This window comes from Rhincodon typus, chromosome 9 (genome assembly GCF_021869965.1).
Source record: "Rhincodon typus isolate 14 chromosome 9, sRhiTyp1.1, whole genome shotgun sequence".
NCBI lineage: Eukaryota > Metazoa > Chordata > Chondrichthyes > Orectolobiformes > Rhincodontidae > Rhincodon > Rhincodon typus.
Genome location: NC_063340.1, coordinates 78,132,827 through 78,155,040, shown reverse-complemented (window position 1 = coordinate 78,155,040; position 22,214 = coordinate 78,132,827). Strand labels below are relative to the sequence as shown.

Here is a 22,214-nt window from a genome sequence, read left to right as displayed (position 1 = left end):
AGTTCTAACAACATCAAGGTGTGATCACTGTCCTCCATTTTGATATTCCTTCACCCCTGCAATGTCTCTGTCTTGTTTTTGCTGTTCAGTCAGAGCTGACCTTTATTCCGCTATTAACACCTGCTCCAGACTAATGTTTTGTTGCTTCTCTACAACATAACCACTTTCTCTGCTTCTTGTTAAACAGAAGATTTCTAAATAAGAGTCATAATAGTCTTGAAACATTAATTCTATTTCTTGCTCCACAGATGCTCAGTTCCTATCCATCATTTTGTTTCCTATCTCCATCTTCTGCCATGTTTATTATTCCCTTCCATCTCTCTCCGAACACATCCAATAAATTGTGCGTGGAAAAGCAAATGGCACACAAAATTGCTGTGAGGCATTGCTGAGAGCTGTGATCGAGGACAAATCTTTTAAAGGTTTTCACTATTTGCTGATATGAAAAGTAGCTCTTTTTTCAGTTTCGTATTTCTCGTAGGGTGCATTGTCCGCTGAGAGCGTGCAATTTCTGAGCTCAGTCAGCATGATCTTCTGATCATTACTGAGCAGAACAGCCTAGTGGATACGGCCCGTCTGTGAGAACGTGGAATTGGGAAAATGACCTAAGGTGGCATTGAATCTTCTCAGCACTTGAATCCAGGCATGAGTGTGTGAACATGGGCTGAGAATACACTATACTCTTTTAAAAACTATGCTGAATTAATCTAAATTAAAGCTAATGCAACCCAATTAGAAAGTGCCAGCCCCTTAGAGGAGCACTGTAACAAAAACCAAATATTTAAATTAAACTTTGGAAACTCAAATTAACATGTGATTGTATGGAGGGGTGCAAAACATTGCACTCCAGCTCCCATGGTGCCCACTAGTGATGGATGCAAGGATCTGAACTCTTGCGTGAAAACAAATTTTTAAATCATAACCATGTTAAACCAAATCAAAAAGTGACAGCATCTTAAAGAGGCACAGTGACAAAAATCAAAATGTTCAATCGAAACTAAAATTTTGAATTAAGAATGTGATTACGGCTGGAGAAAATGTATTCCAGCCCCTGCAGAGCCACTGGCCTCAGGTGGATGCACTTATATGTGTTCATATGTCATTTCTACGTGTATCGTTTGTTTCACAGTCATCTCTAGTTGTCCTTGAGAAGCACCTTCTTAGCAACATAGTGGCCCTTTCAGAAGGCAGTCAGTGTCAACCACATTGCTGTGGGTTCAGAATCACAAATTGGCCAGATTGGGTAAGGACAGCAGATTTTCTATCTTGAAACCAAATCAGTGAGCCAGATAATTTTTTTTAATGACAATCTGGTAGCCGCATGGTCAGTGTTACAGATACCAGCTTTTTCTTCCAGATTTATTCAATCAAATGCATTTAAATTCCCCAGCTGCTGTGGTGGGATTTGAGTTCATATCTTTAGGCCATCAATCCAAGCCAACTGGATTACAAGCCCAGTAATATAACCACGATGCTACCATTCCCCATTTATTAGATTTATGCAAGAGTATGTACACCTGTTCAAAGCTAAACTGATTTTTGAAAAAAAAAAGTCTTGTTGGGAGAATGTGTTCCATTACGAACTGTAGACACATATAGATACAAGTAGGGCTGGCCACAACCCAAAATATAAACTTCTGCTTGTACATGGTCACCGCTCACATCAACTTTCTTCAACCAGATTTTACTTATTTTAAGACAGATTGCTTTCTCTTTGAGTCCGATATTAAAATAACCAGACATGTTTGTTTGGTGAAAAATACCAAAATACTTTGTTCCTATTCTGCAGCACATGGATATGCAAGGCGACCCTAACTTCAACAGGTTCCTTTCCTTAGACAGACTCCACCCATTAAAAGATCAATGCGGCAAAATTTTTGAGTGGAGCTAATCTCTTGTGGATAGACTATGAATGCACAAATCCCTCTCCGCCCCCACTCCTGCTGAAAATAGCATAGATCAAACCTTAACCCTGGAGTGACTAGTTACCTTTACAATGCATCCACAATATTTTCAAACCTTCCTGTAAACCACCGTGCAAACTCCCACAGATTCCTATAGTTTGCTCAGATAATACAAGCCAAGAGATTATTTTTGACAATACATGTTGAGTAATGCTTAGCAAACATGCACAATATTCTGAGATAGTAAGAACTGCCGATGCTGGGTCAGAGATAACACAGAGTGGAGCTGGAGGAACACATGCTCCTCTGATGCTGCCTGGCCTGCTGTGTTCCTCCAGCTCCACACTGTGTTATTATGCACTATATTCTTCTGCTTTATGTTTAGCAGAGGTTTTAAATCATTTAAGATGTGTGAAGCATGTCACATAGCATGCATTAGATTGGTCTACTAATCACAACTCTGGCAGCTCCAGCACTGCAATCTATTCCTTTTTCGTCTACCCTTAGTTTTGTATTTTTTAGTTTGTGGGTTATGTCCAATCCCTAACCAAAGAAGTGGGTGATTATCTTCCTCCAACTATATTGCCCTTGAATAGTCCAGAAAGGTGTTGTTGCTGAAGGAGTCTTGGGTAAGCCACTGTTACAATGCTCTTTGCTCCCTTTATGGAATAAATGTTGCAGTAATCCGAGCCCTCGATTTAGACATGATTCCTATACTGAAGGGAGATGTGAACGTGGAAGGATCATTAGGTTTGAGGGTAAATATTGGCCAGGACAGCAGAAGTAACCCCCTTGCCCTTTGACAAACCTGCTGTGCGATCTTTAGCAACCTTCTGAGAAGGCATACAGTCCCTGAGTTTCACTTCTCTCCAATGGGCAGCCCCTCTGATAGTGTTGCACTCACTCAGCTCTGCACTGTCAGCCCAGATGTTCTCTCGAAATGGGCTTGAACCCACAACCCACTGACTCCGAGTGAAGGGTGTCTGACACAAGAAATGGAAACATTCCCAGTGACTGGTCCTGACCAATATCCAGTGACAGCTGCTGGGAGCTATCAGTACATGCTGCCAGGAAGGGGCATGACTGGGCTTGGTGATGAGGTTTACATTCACTGTTTGGATAACACATTTGGACAGGTTTTTGCAGGATGCTGATGACTATAGAAACACACCACAGCAAGAAAGAGTGGAAGTAACAAATTAAAACTGGACAGTAAAACAAATTGATACAGTTGTGAGCTACTGATACTGAGAGACAGTGCAAGGGATCGATTTCCCGGAAGAAGCAATGAATGGGACGGATGAGAAATCGAGGACAATACATGCATAATTTTTTTATGTGTCTTTGGTGTATTGTGGGCTTGCAAAGCTTTTAACTCTCAATCTTCTGACAAGTAGGAATGGTTCAAGTTGACTGTCACATTCAGAAAGCTAAAGAAGGTGGCCTCACAAACCCTGCCTGCATCTCCCCTGACACACCACAGTGAAACTCCCTTCGCATGTGTCAGTTTGGGGGGATTTGACAGAAGAGCTTCTTCGAACCACTGTTCAGTTTGCGTTTGGAACAAACTAACAACTTCTCAGCCTTGGTTTAACCATGGTTTCTGGGTGTTGTGGAATGGGGAACACTTGTCCTGTGATGGACAGGATATCATGTTTCTGTGATACAAGCCAGAGAGACGTCTAGTAGGTCATTTATCACCTGATATTTTTCACTTGGAACAGCAAACAAAAATATATTGGCATGATGTGTAACAATTGGGTTGAAGCTGCCCTGAACGCATTTCTTGGCTATTTTTCTAACCAAAAAGTGAAAAGTACAGTGTTAAAGGATCCTGCAACTGGACAGAATGAGCTACCTTCAGAAGTATCTCCATGAACCAGGCTTAGTCTTCCATCCAACTTGTTTGGGATGGAACAGTTCAACTGGTAAAACGAACAGAAACACACTGGTGCCAAAGTCTGGGTTTACAAAGTGCTCTGTGACGGCTTCCTGAAAATGGGAAATCCCTTCACAGCACGTGGGAGGGAAGGAAGGAAGTGCAAATAGATTGCAGTTCGCGATCTGAATAAAGGTGTCAGGTTGGGGTGTGGGGTGGGGGAAGCAAGGAGAAGTTTCAATATGTTTCAGTGATACCTTCTTCCAATGTTGACTAAATAATTTAATGATGTTGTTGTTGTCAAGAGGACCCGTTTATCCTTTGAGACATTGTTGTCACGGTGCCAAGTGTTTCGGTGAGGATGGAGCACAGCATTCTCTATATTTAGTTCCTATCAAAGTTGAAACATTGTGCTATATTTAAGGAGCTGGGTCTTGCTAATGCACAGTGCCACAATGTTGACTATTTATGAACAAAACAGCAGGAATAAATGTTATGGTCAGAGGCGTCCTTCATACTTTGCAAAACACATTCTTTCCATTCGGGTTCACATTTTCCTGCACCCTGCACAAATAATACAGTATCAATCTTATCACTCATTTGCAACAACAGCGCCTTGAGCTTGGATAGTCTCTGAGATACACAATACACTGGTTAGAGAAGTGGTGCTGAATTCAGATGGAAGGTATGGGTCTGCGTGGGTGCAAAGGGTGTGGATTCTGCCAACGTCTGGGTGACTGACATCTCGAGCATTCTCACACAAGGTCTACACCGAGGTGATCAATAATAAAACACAGGAAGATGGAGAGAAAAATGAAGTAGCCTAATGTGACCACTGACAGAGGCTCGATTAAATAAAGCCTCCTTTCCAATAAGCATTACAAGTGCGCTGACACCAGCTGGATTAGGAAAGTGGCTTCCCGCTGCCCTTACATGAGTGATTAGAGATGGCCAAGAAACGCTGGCCTTGCGAAGCAATATTCACATCCCATGAGTTTCTGGCCAGGAGAGTCAGGGTTTATGGGAAATGGAACTTCCAATATTGACAACATCACAAAGCTCATGGCAACAATAACTGAAATTCTTCAATCCTTTGCAAGATCTGCTGCAGTGCAGTAATATTGAAACCCCAAAATACGACACCACATGGTGAGTCCCAACTTACCACCCTGATGAATTCTTGACAGCAGCTTGGTGAACAGGGCTAGCCTTAAACACCCATCACAGTACACTGGGTGGAAAAGGAGCAGGAGAACCTGCCTTGACCTCCCGGGCAGTGGGTGGCTGAGGCCTGTAACTCCAACAGCGTCTCCCTCTGCTGCTGGGAAGCACAAGGGCACAAGTAATGTTTGCAGTGCCATTGCTTCCCAAGTCACATGTCATTCTGACATTGACATTTTATCATTACTGTGCCATCGTTGTTGGGTCAATGCCCTGTAGTTCCCTGACTGGTGCCACTGAGGGAGTGCCGTCACCACCAGGATAGCAGTGACTCAAGCAACCAGCCCACCAGCACTTTCTTGTGATGGGCAGCCTTACCAGGGTCACCCATGTCCCGATTGCCATTAAAACAAGATCAGGCACTAGCCTAGATAACACGGGGTAGAGCTGGATGAACACAGCAGGCCAAACAGCATCAGAGACCCGAAATGTCAGCTTTCCTGCTCCTCTGATGCTGCTTGGCCTGCTGTGTTCATCCAGCTCCACACTGTGTTATCTCAGATTCTCCAGCATCGGCAGTTCCTACTATCTCAGGCACTAGCCTGCCTTCTTGGCTGAGCACTGCGCATGATTTGAGGAAATCTGAAGGAAGAGGGGAAAAAAACACGATCCACAACTTCAGAGAGTACACCCAGTGTTATATGTATCTTAATAACAGCTCTTTTATATCACTGTGCTTTTCAAACATACATAAAAACTGTAATCAAGTTATGCAGAAGAGCGTGAAAGAAGCAATAAAGTGTAGCTTCAAAGCTGGATTGCGGGCTTTTAACCAAAGGTAGTAAAAATCACTGAAGGCATTTTTAAATGCTTAAATGTGGACAATGTTTAGACTTCTTTTTTAATTAGTCTAAAATGGTATCAATAGAGGCTGACAACACAGTATCTCTGAATCCTCCCCCACAGCCTTGTACAGGACATCTTTCTCAATCTGGCTTTCCTCTGCATGCCACACACAGACACAAAAATAGACACAAACACACACACCAACAACACAGACACCACCCCATTTTTTACTTTTTGCAAACATTTCCACAGCAGCTTTAAACTTTTCTTAAACCATATTTGCACGTACCATTGATGCACTCGAACAGATCACAGCATCTCCCTGGCAGGCCATCCCCAGGTGAAATGATACGTGGCACCGTGCCAGCCTCACACTTAGGGACACGGCAGATTCCCAGCAAACACTCACACCTAGAACACAAATGAGACACAATAAAATGAGTGATCTGACAGCGAGACCTGCGGGTGCCCAAGAGGAGAACAAAACCACAAGTGCTGGGTCCATTCAGTGCTTATATTTTAACAGAGCAGGCAACTCTAGCCTGAAGCTGCCTTACTATCCAGCAATCCAGCACACTGTTGCTCTGTGTGTGTGTGCGCGTGTGTGTGTGTGTGTGTGTGTGTTTGTGTGGTGAGTGTGTGTGTGCGTGTATGTATGTATGTGTCTGTGTGGTGAGTGCATGTCTGTGTGTGTGTGTGTGTGTGGTGAGTGTGTGTGTGCGTGTATGTATGTATGTGTCTGTGTGGTGAGTGCATGCCTGTCTGTGTGTGTATATATGCGTGTGTGTCTGTGAATGTGTGTATGTCTGTGTGGTAAGTGTATGTCTGTCTGTGTGTGTATATGTGTATGAAGGTCTGTGTATGTGTGTGTCTGTGTGGTAAGTGTATGTCTGTCTGTGTGTGTGTGTATATGTGTGTGTGTCTGTGTATGTGTGCATCTGTGTGATGAGTGTATGTCCGTCTGTACGTGTGTATTTGTGGTGTGTATCTGTGTATGTGTGCATCTATGTGGTGAGTGTATGTCTGTCTGTGTGTGTGTATATGTGCAGTATGTCTGTGTCTGTATGTCTGTGTGTGTGTATATGCGTGTGAGTATCTGTGTGCATGTGTGTGAATGTCTGTCTGTGTATGTGTATATACGCATGTGTATCTATGTCTGTATGTGTGTGTCTATCTGTATGTCAGCATCCAGCATTGTCCCCTTTAATCTAATGGTTTATTCCAGGGGGCAGTGGGTTAGGCATTAGCTTCGTTATCTGCCATTTGGATTCGTTCTAGCACAGAATGATTGAAAAGGAAACAACCCGCCCCTCTGCCTTTTTCTGGCTGCAAAGGTTCTGGTAAAGGTTCTATGTGATATAGATATAAGCCACTTCAGTCCAGCTGCGAAAGCACGTGGAACCACAGCTCCGAAATGCTCCTCACAGACATGGATATCACAATGAGGGGGATGGGTGATGAGGATAACAGGAAATTATCAGAAATGGTGGAGCAGGAGGTGTAGTTGCTATTGAATCCTTTCGTGGGCAATGTTGAGACGTACTGCTTATACTGTGTTGGAGCTGAGCCCTGAATGTATCTGAGAAAAACAATGGTTAAATGCCTTGGCAGGGCGTGCTGAGGCTATGTGTTATCAGCCCAGCTGAGACTCAGGGATTCATCAAGTTACATTGGATCCACAAAACAGAAACTTGTCAGCCAATTAATTCATGTCAGTATTTATTCTTAGAACAGATTCCTCCTACCCTTCTTCAAATACAATGGCATGTAGGTCCACCTACAGCATGTGGAATCCAGCAGTTCAAAGAAACAGCTCACCACCACCTTCTTAAGGACACCTAGGGATGGAAAATAAATGCTGGCCCAGACAATGGCATATACATCCCACGAGTGAATAAAACTAACCCTATCATTGTTAACGTTTCAAGTCCAATAACCCTGCTCTGAAGAGGGTCAACGGACCTGAAACGTTAACCCTGCTTTCTCTCCACAGATGCTGCCAGACCTGCTGAGTTTCTCCAGCAATTTCTGTTTTTGTTTCAGATCTCCTGCACCTGAAGTTCTTTGTTTCATGTTAGTGTTTAATCAGCATCTCCTTCTATTCCTTTGTCTCAGGAGTCTACTTCATTTCCAATTAAATGATTTAACCTTTAACCACTGCTTGTGGTGAGGCATTCTACATTCTGACCACTCTCAGGGTGAAGAGGTCTTCCTGAATTCTTTATTGGATTTCTGAGTTGTTTTCCTATAGTTATGACCTCTAGTATTGGATCTACCCATAAGTGGAAATATGATCTCCCCATCTACACTATCCAGCCCTTAAATTAATAAAGTCACTGCAGTCCTATCAGATGATAGGGCTCCCCTCTCATTAGAGAGGGAGATGACTGGTGGTGCTTTAACCTGACGGTCACCTCACCTCAGATGAGGTTGAGAAAGACCTTGATAAGGTAATCCCTCTTTTCTAGCTCTCAGTGATTCAGTCTAGGACTAGCTCCTGCCCAATGTGTAAAATCACCATTTAACTTGTAGTAACGAGAGCTAAAACCTCCACACATGGAGCGAATGAATAGGACGTGTTTGACTTGCCCCACCCCAGGGGGGGCGATGGAACCCCTCCTCACCATCGTCAGAGTTAACGAGGACACTTACCGTGTCGGGAGAGTGCAGCAGCCATCAGCAGTTAGTCGGGTCGGGGTCTCATAGCTGTCGGGTGGGCAGACGACGGGCTGAATGGCGGGGCAGTCCACTGTGCTGCAGTCCACGTTATACACTGAAAGAGGCAAAAGAAACCATCAATGTCGAACACTCACCGGTCGCAGCCGTTGAGATGAGCAGGAGGAATGAACCAGTGTAGACGGTTGGGCCACTTCATGCTGTCAGAGCACACTGTTACCTCTAGGCATTACCACTTTCTCCAATGGAGCTTTGTGAGAACAGGATGAAAACTGAACACCATACAGTGACTGCTAGATGCTCACACATTCACAGCGTAATCTTCCAAACTCCCACAGCCCATGGGAATACAGCGTGTTCAAAATCAGGAGAAGTCTGGGCAGAGTAAATATGGGGAATGTATTCTAGTTAGTGGAATGTTTCAGAGGATATTCATTTAAGGTGATTGGTAAAAGAAGTAATGGCGAGAGAAACAGAATCTTTTTCATGTAGCAAGTGGTCAGGATCTGGGATGTAGTATCCGAACGTGAGGCATGCACAGATTCAACTGAGGCTTTGGATTATTATTGAGGAGAAAAAGTTACAGAGCCACAAGTGAGTTGGACAGTACAGACATGATGGGCTCAGTGGCCTTTTTCTGTCGTGTAACTATTCTATCCTTCCAGGAACAGGCACTGTGGTTACAAAAATTGGACAAAATTCTCCCTGGCACGAGTACAGTGAGTTAGTTCTTTAGATTTTTTTCTGGTGCCCTCACCTCTTGTTTCCCATAAAGTTAGCTCTGAACGGAAGCATTTTTTTTACATTGAGTCAAATGATTAGTGAAATTTAAAGCTTTTGATTGGGTAGTGCGGGGATAGTGTGGGGATAGGCTTTTGTGTGTGTGTGTGTGTGTGTGTGTGTGTGTGTGTGTGTGTGTGTGTGTGTGTGTGTGTGTGTGTGTGCGCGCGCGTTGTATGTGTGAGAGAGGAGACAGATAGTGAGTGTATGTGAGTGAGTGACTGAGTGTGTGTGAGACAGAGAGAGCAACACTGAGTGTGTGAGTGATATGTGTACAAGAGATAAAGGTAATTTGAGTGTGTGTTTTGAGTGTGAGTGCACGTGTGAGAAAGAGAACAATACTGAGTCTGTGTTTGAGTAAATGTGTGTGTGTGTGAAAGAGAGAGATACTGAGTGTGTGAGTGAGTGTATATGTGTGAGAGAGAGAGAGATAACGTGGGACTGTGTGTTTGTGAGTGAGAAGGAGAGCAATATTGAGCATGTGTGTGTGTGAGAATGAGTACGTGCGAGAGAGTGTGTATGTGAATATGTGTGTGTGTGTACATAGAGAGGATCAGGGAAAGCAACTGTCAGTTTCTGTAAGCTGATCGGGCTCAATTCTCTGTGAATACATAAAGAGTGGCAATCGTGTGACGCGATATTAGTAACAAATGTGCTCATGGTTTCATTTAAAATTCCTCTGTCTGCTTTTTAAAAGGCAATCCAACCTGTGGATATCACATGAACACGCTAACAGTTTTATTACTAACATTGCAAAATAGAGTTTCAGTCCAAGTCTAGTATAACAACAGCAGGCATGGCATCTTCAAAAATGAGAAACATCGCCAGCTCCTTGCCTGAGATGCATAATCAGCATGACATTGACACAAATTAGGAGTGAAAATAGGCCATTCAGCCCATCGACACTGTTCCACCATTCAATAAGATTGCAGCTGATTGGTTTGTGTTTCATATTCCACATTCCCATCACTCCCCTGATCCTCTTTAACGGGGGAGTTATAATGGGAGGTGGTGGGGGCAGGGGGACTAACATAGTTGTAGGATGATATAAAAGAGGGCAGGGATGGAAGGATTACGGAGGGCATTATAGAGTGCAGAGCCCAGATATCTGAAGGCATGGCTGCTAAAGGAACAAGCAATGCATGAGGAGACATTGTTGGAAGATACCGAGCTCTCGGAGGATTGTAGGGCGGGAGGTTATAGGGAGGAGTGAGACCATGAGTGGATTTAAACTAAAGGATTTTAAGTGGGAAGAACTGGGAGCCAAAGGAGGTCAGGAATTGGTGTCAGTAAAGATCGCAAGGCTTTGGTCGAACTGAACTTTGTTAGGAAGATGCAACTTTGTCCAGGCCAACATTGGAGTCATCCTGAGGGGACAATCATCTGGATAAGCTGAGGCAAGACAGGGACAGGATAGCTGGTAGAGGATAAATAGATGGCTTTGCATGGTGGACATCACATGGGATTGGAAGCTCAGTTTAGGCTCAAAAAGGATTCAGAGGTTGCAAACAGTCTGTTTCCACCCGAGATGGTGGCCAAGGAGTAGAATGGAAATCACTTGCTTGGAAATGGCTCGGTCTAGCCAGTAGGCTCCTCTAGGGCTGGATGGTACACGAGCTGTAACAGAGACAGTGGAGCTGATGGATGGGCAGAACTGAGTCTTCAACATCCTTGTCAAAGCTGACCCAGTGTCTTTGGTGATGTCCCCAAGAAGCAGCATGTTGATGAGGAAAAGGAGGGAGGTCAAGAATGCCCTCTAGGCAATCATGTTCATTCTCGCACAGTGGTTTGTCAAAAAGATATGAGGTCTGACTCAAGGTCGGCGGTACGGTGGCTCAGTGGTTAGCACTGCTGCCTCACAGTTCGCGTCCAGCCTCGGGTGACTGTCTGTGTGGAGTTTGCACATTCTCCCCGTGTCTGTGTGGGTTTCCTCCGGGTGCTCCGGTTTCCTTCCACAGTCCAAAGACGTGCAGGTTAAGTGGACTGGCCATGCTAAATTGCCCATAGTGTTCAGGGATGTGTAGATTGGGTGGGTTATAGGGGGATGGGTCTAGTTGGGATTCTCTGATGGTCGGTGTGGACTTGTTGGGCCGAAGGGCCTGTTTCCACATTGTGGGAATTCGTCAAAAACAAAGACACATCTGAAGAATGTGCGTCAGCATGACGCAATGCTTTGGAACTCAGGGATAGACAAAAGTGGCAGCTGATTTGTGAAAACATGAGAAAGCAAGCCATAACCAGTTAAGCTTAAAGGAAATTAAGCCCTCAGGTCGGTCTGACATCCAATATCCTGTTGTGTGGGAAAACATTCCTCATGAAAATCCTGTCACATGACAACCTGTGTTAAACAGGAGAGACAGCGAAGGCTGTTTCCCTTGAAAATGCTGGAAAACAATCAGCAACAATGACAGCACAAGTTCCCCTGGACAATATGGTGTGACAGCAGAGAGTGACGAGATCACTGTGGTGTAATGGGGAGGATTTTGTGGGGATTGATTCATTTGTAAGTAAAGGGCCTAGATTTTGCCAACAAATTACAAAGACAAAACCAGTAAACTTCAGGTTTGTTCAGGATTACGATCTTGCATCGTTAGTTGCATGTCATTTTAATTGTTCAGCTCAATCCCTGCTGACCTCTCTGACCCTGGCCTCCAATACACGTCCATGCAAGCTCAGGGAACAACACTTCACTTTTCAATTAGACACTTTACAACCTTCTGGGCTCAACATTTGAGCTCAACAATTTCAAGCTGTGGAGTTTCCCCCTCCCCCCATATCGTTTTCTTTCACATTACACACCTTGGTTTCAACTTGTTACTGTCTTGTTTACTTTGTCTTTCAGATGGTTGCTGTGCACCAGTCTGTCATTCATTCCTCTTTGACAGCTCCATTTTGTTTCTTGATATTTATCGTTACCACTCCCATTTCCCATACCGCAACCCCTGATTCTTTTGTTGTTTGGCTTCCACTATCACACACTCTCACTTTCATTATTTTTCCCACCTTCCCGTTTTCATGCGTTTAAAAATGGCCAAATTTCCAAATTTTGAAGAAAGGTTAACGACTTGAAATGCTAAATCTGTCTCTTTCTCTCCCCCAGAATTACCTGCCATGTATTTTCAGCATGTTAGCCCATAGGACATTGGAGCAGAAAGGAGCCATTTAGCCCATCGAGTCTGCTCCACCAGTCAAAGAGATCATGATTGATCCAATGATCCTCAATTCCATTTGCCTGTCATTTCCCTATAACCCTTATTGATTAAAAATGCCTCAACCTTGAACATACTTAACAACACGATTTCAACAGCCCTTTGCCATAAAGAATTCCACAGATTTGCTAACCTGTGAGAGAAGAAATTCATCCTTATCTCTGCGGTAAATGGGTGCCCCTTATTCTGAGATTATAAGCAATGGTCCTACACTCTCCCACAAGGAGAAACAATCTTTCCGTATCTACCTTGTCAAGTCCCCTAAGAATGTTGGGTGTTTCAATAAGATAACCTCTCATTCTTTTGAACACTGATGAGAACAGGCTCAGTCTGCACAACCTCACCTCATAACACAGTCCCTCTATGGCTGGTACCTGCCCTGTGAATCTTCTCTGGATTGGCTTCAATGTCAGTATACCTTTCCATAGATAACGGCATTTTGATTTTATTTCAGGTTTCCAGCATCTGCAGTATCTCACTCTCACTTGCTTATTCTCTGTTCCTTCAGCAGAGACCAGATGCTCACAATAACACAGAACGGATGAATAAGGGGAAACCTGTTGTTAAAAAGGATAATTGTTTTGTGTTTCCTCAGGTGCAGGGGAGTTCCAAGACTGGCTGGCATCTGAAGAATTGTGAACAGTAAGTATAGCAGCACCTGTATATACTGTGGATCGAGACTCTCTGTTTTCCCAGATCGCTGATGACAGCTGAAATGAGTTGACAACAAAAATGCTACTGACATTCACAACGTCTGGTTCTTATCTCACTGGACAGGAGGGTGGATTCATTCAGAACTTAAAAGGGTTGTTGGGCTTGTTTGGGCCAACTGATCCTAAAAATACTTATGTTCTCATGGCAAATTAGTGCTATTTTTAATCGGGACCTGGCTATGGTGACGAAATGCAAGCAGTGAATGCTTGAGGTCAGTGGGAAGGGTTTTAAAGCAGAGAGAGAGACAGAGAGAGACAGACAGAGACAGAGAGAGAGAGAGAGAGAGAGAGAATGAGAGAGACGGATAGAGGGGCATGGAGAGAAAAAAAGGAGAAATAAATTAGTAATCACAGATTATACGACAGGATGAAATAAGAGACTTAGAGAAAGAACGAGCCAGCGGAATTAGGTAAATATGGCACACTGGACTTCTGTGGTGATTTCTATTCACAGAGATGTCAGACACATCAAGTTATTAATAAATTTGAAGTCTTAAAACATAATGATGATAAATTCCTACAAGGCTACTATTAATGTAGCCCTCGACTTTGCCTGTTTGGGACGGTCCCACCAATATTTCTTCTCTTGAGGGAAGTAAAGCTGGATTCTTCTAAGTACTTCTCTGCAACAGCACAACTTGCAGTGGGATCCCAGAAAAGCAGAAAGGGAGTAAAACTTGCATTCACTCAGTTTTCTCTCCCTTTTCCTCTGCCCTGCCTACATCCCCCTCTCCCCTGGCTCCTAGTGCCAGTCTCAGCTTCAGCCATTCTTTGTTTGCTGCCTCTCATTAAAATTTGAGTTCTGATTAGCACTGGCGTGAGTTGGAAATATAAAGTTTGATGGAATAAGTCAAGAGAAACCATTTGGAGAGTTCAGAATAAGGAATACATAACCTTACAAACAGGCTACTCAGGGATGATGCCAGGAAGCACTTCACTACAGAAAGGAAAGGCAAATCTGGAATCCCTTCTTCCATAAAGCTTTTAAAGCAAGAGCTCAACTGAAAATTTCAAAATTAATTTTGTTCTGTCAGGCAATGGTATTAAGGGATATGGAATAAAAAAAAACTTGAGATACAAAGCTATCACAGACTGGCTTAATGGACTGAATGGCCAACTCCTGTAGCACCTACGTATTTACCCATCCCATGGGACTGAGCACTGGTGAGTCACCATCGTTGCACTGCCTATTCAATGCAAAATCAGCAAAAGGAACATAAGGAACGTTTTCCTCATGATGTATTTGAGGATCTCAGTAGGCAGAAGATCTTTGATTACTTTGAGTGTCATGCCACACACCATGCTAACACCCAAAAATCTTTGCTGCTACTCCTGAATGCCCGCTGAACATTTGGTATGACATTAAGGTGAAGTAATGATCTAAGCTGACTTTGTCCCCTTTAGGGCAGGAAGGCTATGTAAACACACCTGAGGTCAATCAGATGTGAGCTGCCATTGGTGAGGGAGGTTTGTCGACTGGCATGGGCATGTGAATATCAGCTTCCAAGAAAGGGTGAACTGAAAAGCATTAAATGACTACAGTTCTCACCTTTCTTTTCCATTCTTTCAGAATTTTGAAATATCATCAATGTAATAGGTAAGATGCTTACACACTCAGGAATTTGGGATATTCCTGACTCTGGACAACTGTGTAAATGAGGCAATATTGCATTGGATGCCTTGTTTGCTTCTTTCGATTTTGATTTCAATTGAGCTCATTCAGTTGTTAGCCCACCTACACCATTGATAGAAGCTACTGTTTTGGTGAAAGAGATACAGAGAACAGAAGATAATTGCACTATAATGTGCAGATATAACTAAGTCCCCATTTTAAAGTCTATTTATCTATATGATAGATATTATATACAATCTATTTATATCCTGACAGAACACTTTGATCGAAGTCACAGCAATTTTGGAAGCCAAGAAGTAGCATTGGTGCCAACGAATGCTGAGTTGCTATAGCGCCATCACTTGTAGAAGGGTATATTGCAGGTTTACAGAGGCAGTCTATAATAGTGGAACAATATGAATTTACAAATTGATGTATGAAGTGAGTCTGTTAGATTTTTAATACATCCTGTACTTAAATATTATTAATATTTATAGAGACTCCGTTTTCTTCCTGCAAAACCAAACAACCAGTCTTTATCTTAATGCTTATTGAAATTGAAGTAATAATTCTTTTCCCAAACCTTTCTTGCATTCATACAGGTCACAGCATTCCCCTGGTTTTCCCGATGCTTTGGAAACGAGAATGCTCTGGTATCCGGGCTGACAGACCTTCCGCAGACAGCCAGCTGGGTTACACACACAACGGCTTGGGAGGGGGCAACACTCGCCGGGGGGAGCATAGCCTTCAATCAGGATGGAGTCTTCTGGGCAACGGGGAGAGAACTGGACCTCACACCTGGCTTTGGAGCAATCCGGCTTCTCTTCTGAAAAATGAAGAGTGAGGATACATGAGAGAAACAAATCACACTGGCCGACTGTTAGGCTGTGCATAACACAGGCACCTTGTTACCAGCTGCTCATTTATTGGGATGGTTTTTGCTGTCAGCTTTCCTGACCCTTCCCCACTCCCCTCCTGACCCATGGCAGATTCACAGCTCCACAGTGAGCTGCCACCCTCAGGTGCCTGGAATTAATCTGGAATTACGAATCTAATGTTGACCACAAGTCCATTGTCAATTGTTGAGAAAAACCCATCTGGTTCCTTTAGAGAAGGAAACTGCCATCCTTACTTGGTCAGGCCTACATGTGCCTCCAGACCCAGAGCAATGTGTTTGACTGTTAATAGCCCTCTGGGGAATTAGGAATGGGCAATAAATGCTGCCTTAGCCAGCAATGCCCTCATCCCTTGAAGGAATAAAAACAAACCTCACCCAGGTGATCAATGCCAACTGACAGTTCATCAGTGGATGAATGGGGAAGGTATCACTGCCAATCACCAATCCCCTCACCTCATCTCTACTATCCATAAACTGTTTATACGAATACCTCCCTTCCCTCCTCTCTTTCTTCCTCCTGCTGTTCTTCCTCTCTCCTTCTTTTCATTCCTCCTTCTTGTAAGAATTATGGTCATCAGAAACAGGAATCCTGGAGGATTATTTACACTGGGGCTAACCTCAGACCATGCAATACTGTCTCACTAGAGGCCAGCTGACTAGTGAAGTGGGGTGAAACCTACCCTGCACAGTTCATTGTCATTCTGACTGGGCCACTCGTACACTTACTGTCTGGGACATCAGTGATCACATCTTGAATTTTTCTTGGTAGTTTTTCTTTACTGCATTTCATTTCTTTCTAATTCAAAAAAATTCTGACATTCAAAGGTTGTCTGAGCATAATTGTTGGAATAGAAAGAGAGAGTGTGGAAACAGAATGAAGTAGAGAGAGAGAAAAAGAGAGAAAGAGGGACTAGTCACATGGTGTTGAAATGAGATAATGACTGAAACAATGCAATGATAATATTCAAATCTAGAACTTCTTCAGTGGCTTTGTATTAAATACACTGTGTATTGGGGATAACCCTCTGGGACAGGATGACCCCTGGTTTGATTTACAGTGCTTTATATATATTTTTTTTTGGGGAAGGGGGAATCTGAGCTGGAGAGACCAGTATGTGTTGCTAATATCTAACTGCCCTTGTGAAAGGGTGGGGTGGGGTTGTTGAACTACCTTCTTTGACCGCTCCACCTGCTGCATGCACCCTCACTGTTAGGAAGGAAGGGATTTCCAAGATATTGTTCCAGCAACAATGAAGGAATAGTGATATATTTCCAAGTCAGCATGACGTGTGGTTCGGAGAGGAGGTTGCTCATAGAGCAGCAATATGCCTGCTGCCCTGGTCCTTCTAGGTGGTTAACACTGCGGGCCTGCAAAATGCTGTCAACAGAGCCTTCCTGAGTTGCTGCAGTGCACCTTGTAAATGGTGCACGCTTCTGTTTATGGTGGCGGGACTGAATGTTGAAGGTGGTGGATGGGGTGCCAATCAAGTGCGTTGCTTATTTCTAGATGGTGTTGAGTGCTGGTGGAGCTGGCGTCGAAAGTATTCCATCACACTTGTAGATGGTGGGCAGCATTGGAGAGATTGGGGGGGGGGGGGGGGGGGGGGGGGAGCGCGGAGGGGGGGGGGGGGGTGGGGGGGGAGTTACATGCCACAGAATTCCCAGCTTTGGACCTCTGCTCTATCCACAGAATGGCTGGCCTGTTTAAATGGCTGGTCAGTGATAATCCCTGAGGATATAGAAGGTGGAGGATGGCAATGATTTTAAACATCAAAGAGAGACAATCAGATTCCCTCTTGCTGGGGACTGTCATTTGTGGCACTTTTGTGTTGGGAATGTCATTTTCTTCTGGTTGTTGTCCATCAGTCAAATTTGGGCTCAAGGAGGGGAAATACCACTTGTCTCATGCTTTTGATGACCTCTGATGAGTTATGCACGTGTGGGAACTTTGGGTGAAAACTGCATCAGGTTTGGGTGTTGTTCCTACTCTACCAGATGAATCGTTTCAGGATTCACGCATAATAAACCACCAGCTGAATGAGACGCCATAAGGCTACACCTAGCCAAGAGGCTGTATTCCATGAAAAGGAGAAATGATGGATGAAAACAGAGAGAAAGGAACTGGAAGGAAAAGAACATAAATAACAGCTGCATCTCTCCAAATGTGTGGCTTAGTAACTCAACAGCTACTTCCTGCAATAATTAGTAACTGCAGCATAAACAAAACACTTGTCAAGCAAGTTAAGACAGCTTAATTCTGAGCAACTGTTTTACTTTACTGATCCTGACACATGTTAACCAAGCCTGAGGTCTATTTAGGTTTCACTGAGCCTCCTGTGTGAACACAGACCTTCATGCTTCAACAATGATAAAACCGCAGCAATTTATATCGATCGAATCCCCTCAACAAAGGAGAACTTGCCCAGAACTGTACTTGAGGAGAAAGAAAAATGAGTTGATAGGGACTTCTTAGCCATGTTGGGAGAGCAAGAAGGGGGATGATCAATTGCAGGGCTAAAATAGATTTATATCAAGGTGTAAGGGAAGAGTGGCGGGCATAGCAGAGAAACATATGGAGGGAGGGAGTTAGGGGGCATGACTGTGTGAAAGGCAACAAAAATGAAGTTTGATGTTCGCTGACCAAAATGCAAGCAAAGCAGCTGGAATTCAACCAGGACTTGCCAAATAAAGTACAATTTGAAAATGACATTAACAAGCACCCAGGGTTAATTATATCTTAATTGGGTCTTTAATTATATTCAGGCAGTGGACATTAAATGGGGACTTACTCTGTGATTAAATATATGGGAGCAGGAATACATCTGAAATTAATGACCGTAAGAAATGGGAACAGGAGTAGGCTGTTCACCCCTTCGAGCCTGCTCTACCGTTCAAGTGGATCATGGCTGATCCAACATTCCTTACGTCCACTTTCCTGCTGTTTCCCTGTAACCCTTGGGGGTCAATGATCATAACAACTATCCTTGATTTTGGGGAAAAAGATGTATCTGGCACATCAGAAAAATCTGGGTTCTAGTCCTAAGACCTTTGGAGGTGTGCCATAACAGGATAACTTAAAGAAGAAAAAAGTACATATGGAAGCAGGCTGGAAGTGCGCAATAAATAATTTACATTTTTGTACATATAAGTGTATAAAGACTTGACCCCAGTTCTGTACATCATTACCTGGCTATCTGCATCGGAATAACCAGAGTCTTAGTGAGAAATTTGCAATAGGGTTAAAGGATAATGCACTTTGATAACTGTAGTCAGTGATGGTAATGGTTGAATAAATAACAGTACAAATCTAATGACAATAAAATGGTAAACAGTAAAAGAAAAAGACAAGAATTTAACTATTTCACTCATTTAAAAATGAAACAGAATGAATTCCATAGTGGTGATCCAGCAACGGTGTCAAGGCCACTAATCTACACCTTGATGCCTCTCACTGACTGCTCTCCAGAGAATGTGTGGAACACAGCCAGGAAAAACTCACATTACACAGGGTGGAAGGGGAACAGGATGGACTGGATTAATGGGATTTGTCTCTTAATACTAATCTTTGGAAAAAAAACCCTCACGCCCTCTCCAATGATTCACAGATCAAACAGACTTCACAACTGGAAGCTAACAGAATAGGAAGCTTTGTCCTATTCTTTCATGGGACATAGATGTTGTTGACAAGGCTAGCACTGGTAGCCCATCCCTAATTGCCCTTGAACTGGACAGTTTGCCATGGCCATTTCAGAGAGCAGCTAAGAGTCAAAGCAAATTACTGTGGATCTGGAGTCACATGTGGGCCAGACTGGCAAAGGGTGGCAGATTTCCTTCCACTTGTTGCTGATTTCACGATCACCACCCCTGCTGAGACTAGCTTTCAATTCCAGGCATTATGTATTGAACTTAAATAGCACCAGCTGCAGTTTCCTCCCATTTGCAGGTTTGTTTGCTGGTATGTGCTGATCACTGATGTAGCAGTGATAGGGTTGCCACAATATCACTAAGTGCTGCAAGCTTGTTGGACTGTGATACACAGATCATGAGTGGCCGTTGGGCGAGGACAAGATCAGGCCTGATTAGGCTGCCTACCTGGCCCCTCCACAGTGCTTGGACAGGTCGAGACAGGGCTCAGCCATGAAGAATGGCCTTGGGTACTGAAAGTGTTGGTGGCACTCGGAGCACAGATTTTCCACACTTTCAGGAGAGATGGGGAACAAGTGATGGTGAGAGGAAAGCATTACCACGGGCTGTGCAAAGAGGCAGTAAAATTGTACCCACAGACTTTGGATAATTGGGAAGAGCAGAAATCAGGAAAAAACTTTTTTTTTTAAATGCAGCAAGTTGTTATTCTCTGGAATGCTCTGCCTGAAAGTTTAGTGGAAGCAGGTTTGAAAATAACACTGAAAAGAGAATTGGATAAGTACTCAAAAAGTACAACAAAAATTACAGGGCTACAGGGAAAGAGCAGGGATAAGAGAAAATTTAAATAGTTCATTCAAAGTGCTAGTATAGGCACAATGGGCCAAATGGTTTCCACCTGAGCTGTATGGTTTTGCATAAAGCAGCGATAAAAAAGATGGGTCAAGCAGCTGGCTGTTATGGGGCAGTGGTAAAAAGGAAAATGGTAATTTTGCAGGAGGCTAAATCTTGTTAGCTCAGCTTTGGCAGAACAAGTCCACGGCTTAACAGCTACTGAAATTGCTGTTAAGGACTTGCCGTTACAGCTCTGTCTGCAGAATCTGAGGGCCCTATCATTAATGGTTTCTGCCTAAAGATCTGTGATCCCATCACAACCCATTTTCAGGGTTCAAAATGCTTCCTATGTACAAATTGCCAAGGGACCAGTCCGCAACTCAAAACTTCAGTCTGGTTCTGCTAAGTGTCTCAGGGCTCTGGATGTAGTCAATACCAAGCAACTTGTGACTATGGTGATATTTTTAACCTTGTTACTGCCATGGCCACTTTGAAAACTACTATGAAATGCCGTTGCTGTTTTCTCTTTGTTTGCCAAACAATGCAGCCCAGTTAGGCATAGAAACAGAAAATAGGAATAGGAGTAGGCTATTCGGCCTTTTGAGCCTGGTCCACCATTAAATATGATCACGGCTGACCATCCAACTCCGTACAATGTTCCCGCTTTTGCCTTATACCCTTTGATGCCTTTAGCCCCAAGAACTGCACGCCAATTCCTTCTTGAAAACATTCAACCACTTTCTATGACAGAGAATTCCAGATTCACCACTCTCTGTGTGAAGCAATTTCTCTTCCTGTCAGTCATAAATGGCCTACTCTGTGCCCTTGGTTACTACCAGGGACATATCCCAGATATTGACAAAACCAACCTTACCAGCCCACATCTTCCCCATCAACTTAGAGTGGATTCAAACACAACTTGTAAGTATTACTTTTGTAGATGAAGTACCAGATGCTGGTGATTATGTTGCCACAATGATAAATCCACATTGAATAGAATTTGACTTTCAAATTTCTGTTTTTTTTTCTCCCTTCCCCTGTGCCTTTTTGGTAACTGAATGATGTCTCTCCTGTCACCTTTGAAGAAAATTAAACATGGCAGAAATTTGTCTCTCTGGAGTATGACTGCACAGTGACTGATTGTCCTCTGCCTGAGTACCAAGCAGGATATTTGGCTTCAGCAACTGAATGTGAAGAGGAATGGGGTGCCCACATGCAAGTGTAGTTTCCACCTGCAACCAGGAATGGGAATTCTCACTGGCTTTCCCCACTCCAGGGGCAATGAGGCCCAATGCATCAGAACAACCATGGTCCAACTGAGATCAGTTAATTCAGTTAATTCACGAGCAGTGAATCAACTGTGGGATCTTCTTGATCGCTAGAGCTTAAACACCCAGCACAAAGGCATCACCCTGTAATGTCAGCCTTCAAGAACACCATGACCACCTGCCAGACTTAATCGTTTATCCATTCACAGACTGTGTGTCGCTGGGCATTTACACTCCTTCTATAATTGCCCTCCAGTAGGTCTTAGTGATTTTCCTTTCTTGACCTGCTGTCGTCATCACAGCTGCTTTGATATGACTGAGTGGCTTGTTAGACTATTTGAGAGGGCCGCTGAAACACAGTCACATTGCTGTAGGTCTAGAATCACAAAAAGGGTCACACCGACTGACGACTCTCCTCTCCTACTAGATGGGCATTTAATAAAACCTGGTAGCTTGATGTGCACCATTCGTGACATGGGGGACAATGATCCATGGGGACGGGGAGGGAATGGTGGAGCCACATTAAGGGAGAGGGTCTGGGAGGTGGGGGATGACCTCCAGCAGAGGGAGATGCAGGGCGGTGTGTATGTTTGTATGTGTGTGCACGTGTGTGTGGCACTGGGGACCCATCGGGGCAGAGAGGGGATGAGGAGGACCCAAGTGGCGGGAGCTGTTACTAGCTGATTTATTTAATTAACTGGATTTAGGTTTGTTCAGCTGCCAGGAAGGTTCTGAACTTACATTGCCGGATCATTAGTTGAGGTCTCTGTGTTGCTAGTCTGATAAATAAAG

The 22,214-nt window shown here is 43.7% G+C and overlaps 1 protein-coding gene across 2 annotated transcripts in view; it reads right to left on the bottom strand.

Annotated features, from left to right (window-relative positions):
* Positions 1–22,214, bottom strand: part of crim1 (cysteine rich transmembrane BMP regulator 1 (chordin-like)) — a 243,568-nt gene that overhangs the window by 81,278 nt on the left and 140,076 nt on the right. For both annotated transcript variants that reach the window (XM_048601057.1, XM_048601058.1), the window contains exons 3-5: positions 15,364–15,606; positions 8,443–8,563; positions 6,080–6,201 (exon numbers count right to left, since the gene is read on the bottom strand). In XM_048601057.1, coding sequence (XP_048457014.1) covers positions 6,080–6,201; positions 8,443–8,563; positions 15,364–15,606 — 486 coding nt within the window. The remainder of the gene's footprint in view (positions 1–6,079; positions 6,202–8,442; positions 8,564–15,363; positions 15,607–22,214) is intronic.